Genomic DNA, 4,294 nt, shown 5'->3' with positions numbered 1-4,294 from the left:
GTTTGTGCTTGCTCTCAGTCTACAGCACTCGCGCGCGCGCGCGCGCACACACACACACACACACACACACACACACACACACACACACACACACACACACACCACACACACACACACACACACCACACACACACACACACACACACACACACACACACACACACACACGACACACACGCACACAGACACAGACACGCAGACACACACACACACACACACACACACACACACACACACACACACACACACACACACACACGCACACAGACACAGACACGCAGACACACACACACACACACACACACACACACACACACACACACACACACACACACACACACACCTGTAACTCCTCCATTGTTTTGTATTGCCAAGTTGTTTGCACAATGACCAACGGCATCTCATTGTATGAAGCAGAACATTGTGTATGTAACTAAAATGCAAACATGCAGTTGCCTCTAACTACATACAAAGTATATGTACAGTACTGTATACAGTTCAATATACACTACGAACTAAAACTGCAAACAAGTAATGAATTCATACTAAATGTGTATTGTCAATCGTAGATATCACACAGTAGACCATTGTCGTAATGTGTTTCTATGAATGATGCTAAGTCACTGCCTCACTTCCTCGAATACCTCTGTAAATCTCATGTGAGACAATGCACTATACAATCCTCGCCATCATAAATGGCACTACTGGTACAATAATTCAAATTCAGCATCGTCTTCATTACATCCAAAAGTACAAAAGTTATAGTGGACAATGACTGTGCAGTAAGAGACGGCGAACGAGTTGCGAACAATGATGAGCAATTTCTTTTATGATGCACTCGTGTTGAGTAGACAAATATTGAGTCACATCCTGTGGCACCATTCTCAGTTCTCTTTGAACCACATTCACGTCATCGTACGAGAAAAACTTCAAACTCCGAACAAGCAGTTGTAGTAGAACGGCGACGCCCAGTCGTTCCTGTTGCCGATGATATAGAAGCACACCATGCAGACTGTCCTGTAGCTTGCAAACGGGTAGAAGAGTTAGAGTGAGTGGAGGTCGTTGACAAGCAAGTGATTGTTGCTTTATAGCCAGTCGGTCTCTCAGCGTTTCCAGATCCACATGCAGCCTCGTCTCAATTTCTAGCTCCTGTCTCGTTTCTTCTAGTTTCTCTTTCAAGCTGTAGACAACAACGGGACTAGATATTGACGCCACGGCGTCGGTCAAATCTTGTAGATTACTGTCGAGCTCAGTCTTTCGAAGATAAGATCGCTCATACGTTCTATTGAGATCGAGTTCTGTGTGTGCTAGAACATCTGACGAACACGCAGACTCGATGCTATCATTCAACATTGATATCAAGCGTGATGAGTCATCACGTGGTGTTGTAAGTTTTTTTCTGTCTGAAGTAGGACACGTGTCTCGCAGCATAGAAGAAGCGGAAGCTACATAAAACGAGTCAGAATGTAGAGAACCGTCTTGCTCTTGTGTTGTTGCATCACTGTCAGTGTTGTCTGCTGTCTTCTCCTTTTCGCGTATGCCATGTTTTCGCTTTTCCTCGTCACCTTTTGCAACTAAAGTATGCGGAGAAGGTTGACAATGATCGGATGCATCAACGTGCACTTGTTGTGTGGCAGCCAACATAGACTCTAAAACATAAGGATCTACACGTGATCCTCTTTCAAGGTCGTCGAGCTGACATCCCACGTCTGTCGGCAGAACAACTTCAGGCTGAACGTGATAAATGAAATGTCGTGACTGCCACACTGCAAGTTTATACACTTCCTCCACTTCGCTGTCGGTCAACGGATATTCGAGTGAACGTCGCATTAGTCTTTCCATTGATTTGTAGGACGTAACAAATCTATTGGAAACAAAGCCCGTGGGCATGCCGCCAAAGTTTGTCAAATAGCGACGCGTTTCTCCTTTGGTTAACATTATTCTACCGTCTGTTACGTGTACCGTCAACTCCACAGACTTGGTAAACAAAAGAATGCGAGAGAGATGAGAAGATACCATGCGTGACAATTCGATTGCAAACCGAGAATCAACGTCTTTTAGGATTTCTCTCAAAACAGATACTTCACAGCTAGAACCTCTACTAGCCAAGAACTCTACAACCATCGCCTTGGCAACATCCCACACAGCGACCGTGTTTCCACCATCTACCAGGACACCAAGACGTGTCGCCAGATATTCGATGCATTTCAACGCAACGAGAATATCTTCGTCCATTAGTGGCATCATATACCTTGAGACAAACAGCATAAGTTCGAGACGTAAGTGGAGGTTGTATCCCAAGTGTGCAATAAGACAAGGCACACTGTCTACAAAAATAGAGATGCAAGTATATACGACTACAAACCTTCTGTTTGTGCAATAACGTGTATACCAATTGCTTGTAACTCCGTAACTCCAGGTATCGTGGAACAAGCAACCTCTTCTGCAGCCAATTCCATAAATGCGCTTAATGTATGTCTACTCGACCTTACATCAAGCATAACAAACTTGTAACGAGGATCAACATATGCCTGTAGAGAAATTTTCACATAAAAGTCAAGAATAGATATCTACAAGGAAATAAAGGACTGGGAAAGTGTCAATGCTTCGGTGTGCAATCAACTGGGTATTCAAAGTTTAGTAAGACAAACACACGTAATGAGGCAGAGTGTACCGTATACTTATACTGTGCATGTGCACTGAGAAATTATCCATAACTCAAGGACAAAGCTTATCTTGCAATCCATAAATATAAAAGATCACTTCTTACTCGTAGAAGTCCTTCTGACTGTGCAAGTAGATGCAACAGTGACACACACACACACACACACACACACACACACACACACACACACACACACACACACACACACACACACACACACACACATACACACACACACACACACACACACACACACACACACACACACACACACACACACACAGGCAAACCACCATATGCCTCTACTGCATATGCACACCGAGGTGTGATTGGACCAAACTAAGGGTGTGGCACTCTCCTGAACATGACCGACATAGTCACAGACAGAAAGTCATTCCAGCCATATATGTTTCGAGTGCACTAGTCTACTCGTCAAGTCACACGACTTTTACAAAGTCATCTCAGAGACTTCACAACTGCAGCACTCATGAACAGTTTGGTGTAAAGACATGTTTATTGGAAGAAAGCAAAACTTACGTCTAAAGTATGGACGTCTTCAAATCCCAAAAGGTACACCAAGTGACGAACGGTCGAAGTCTCAGTGTCCAGAGAGCAGAAGTTCATTTCCACTATTGAAATCAACACAAGCATTAAAATTAAAATTAAAATTAAAATTGCAAACACCAGTCGAGACGGTTATTCTTACAACAATTAAGAGAGGATACAGCGTTGGTTGTATTCATCAGCCTGCCAACGGTGGATGTCATCAATTTGAGAAAGAGTCTGTACGTGTAAGATGGAACAGCTTGTCTGACATCTCCCTAACAGTAATGGAATCGTTCTTTAGATCACGAAAGAGAGACAAATGACGTCTCTGTACCATAGCTTCCTTTACAGTTCTTCTCGTCTCGTTCATGGTGATTTTCTACTGCGCATGCTCTTTCTGCCCAAGATTGACAATCCGGGGAATGACGAAGGCGGAGACAGACGTGCTCGAGTTACTACAGAGTGTACGAATAATGTGTACACTAAATATAGATTGTAGAAAAACCAAATTATTAAACTTTAGTAAAACCAGTTTACCTCTGACAATATTACCCTCAGATTACAGAAACGGCGGAAGCAAATTAAATGTAGAGCGACTAGTTTGGCCTGACGCGCGCTAAGTAGAGGTAACTATGCAATCTTGGCAAATAGTCGCTTCTCGCCAACACCCGTGACTCTGAAAATGAATATTGAACAACTTGATGACCTCAATTATTTGGTACGCAGCACGATCGTTGGATGCGCGCGGTTGCTAGACTGACATCCTAATTAATTAATTAAATGAGACATAGCAAAAATAGACATATAGTTAGCAGACAGTGTGCAAAACAGCTAAACAAGCAAACAAACAAAATGTCTAATCGGACACTAGACAGAATGACGTACATACAGACTGACAAACTCAGAATTATAAACAGACAGACAAGCACATTAAACAAACAGCTAAACTTAGAGACATGCAAACAGACAGACAGAGAGATGTATTTCTCATTTTTGCCTCCGATGTGCAGCCAGTCCCTCCTCTTTTCGACTTCCGTTGCGTCCTTCCTTCTTTTCGACTTCCGTTGGGCCAACGGAAGTCGA

The 4,294-nt window shown here is 43.2% G+C and overlaps 2 protein-coding genes across 2 annotated transcripts; both read right to left on the bottom strand.

The window, feature by feature from the left end:
• Window positions 1–358: 358 nt before the first annotated feature.
• Window positions 359–2,257, bottom strand: LOC134189194 (uncharacterized). The gene has a single exon (XM_062657439.1). The coding sequence runs from the start codon at window positions 2,245–2,247 to the stop codon at window positions 760–762; it is 1,488 nt and encodes a 495-aa protein (XP_062513423.1). The 5' UTR covers window positions 2,248–2,257; the 3' UTR covers window positions 359–759.
• A 100-nt stretch (window positions 2,258–2,357) lies between these two features.
• On the bottom strand, window positions 2,358–3,585 carry LOC134198514 (uncharacterized). Its single transcript, XM_062667928.1, has 4 exons — window positions 3,546–3,585; window positions 3,372–3,486; window positions 3,203–3,294; window positions 2,358–2,531 (listed from the first exon to the last, which is right to left on the bottom strand). Exons 1-4 carry the CDS (start codon window positions 3,579–3,581, stop codon window positions 2,358–2,360), a joined length of 417 nt encoding a protein of 138 aa, XP_062523912.1. The 5' UTR covers window positions 3,582–3,585.
• Window positions 3,586–4,294: the final 709 nt, after the last annotated feature.

The sequence above is a fragment of the Corticium candelabrum genome, chromosome 1 (assembly GCF_963422355.1).
Source record: "Corticium candelabrum chromosome 1, ooCorCand1.1, whole genome shotgun sequence".
NCBI classification, from domain to species: domain Eukaryota; kingdom Metazoa; phylum Porifera; class Homoscleromorpha; order Homosclerophorida; family Plakinidae; genus Corticium; species Corticium candelabrum.
Note: the sequence above shows the minus strand (reverse complement) of the source record. Positions and strands in the feature narration are given on the sequence as shown.

Coding starts and splice junctions, on each gene's coding strand:
- LOC134189194 (XM_062657439.1), bottom strand. CDS start 2,247: ATGATGCCACTAATGGACGAAGATATTCTCGTTGCGTTGAAATGCATC.
- LOC134198514 (XM_062667928.1), bottom strand. CDS start 3,581: ATGAACGAGACGAGAAGAACTGTAAAGGAAGCTATG. Junction 3,295..3,371: donor TGTATCCTCTCTTAATTGTT/GTAAGAATAACC, acceptor TGATTTCAATAG/TGGAAATGAACTTCTGCTCT. Junction 2,532..3,202: donor AAGACGTCCATACTTTAGAC/GTAAGTTTTGCT, acceptor ATTTCTCTACAG/GCATATGTTGATCCTCGTTA.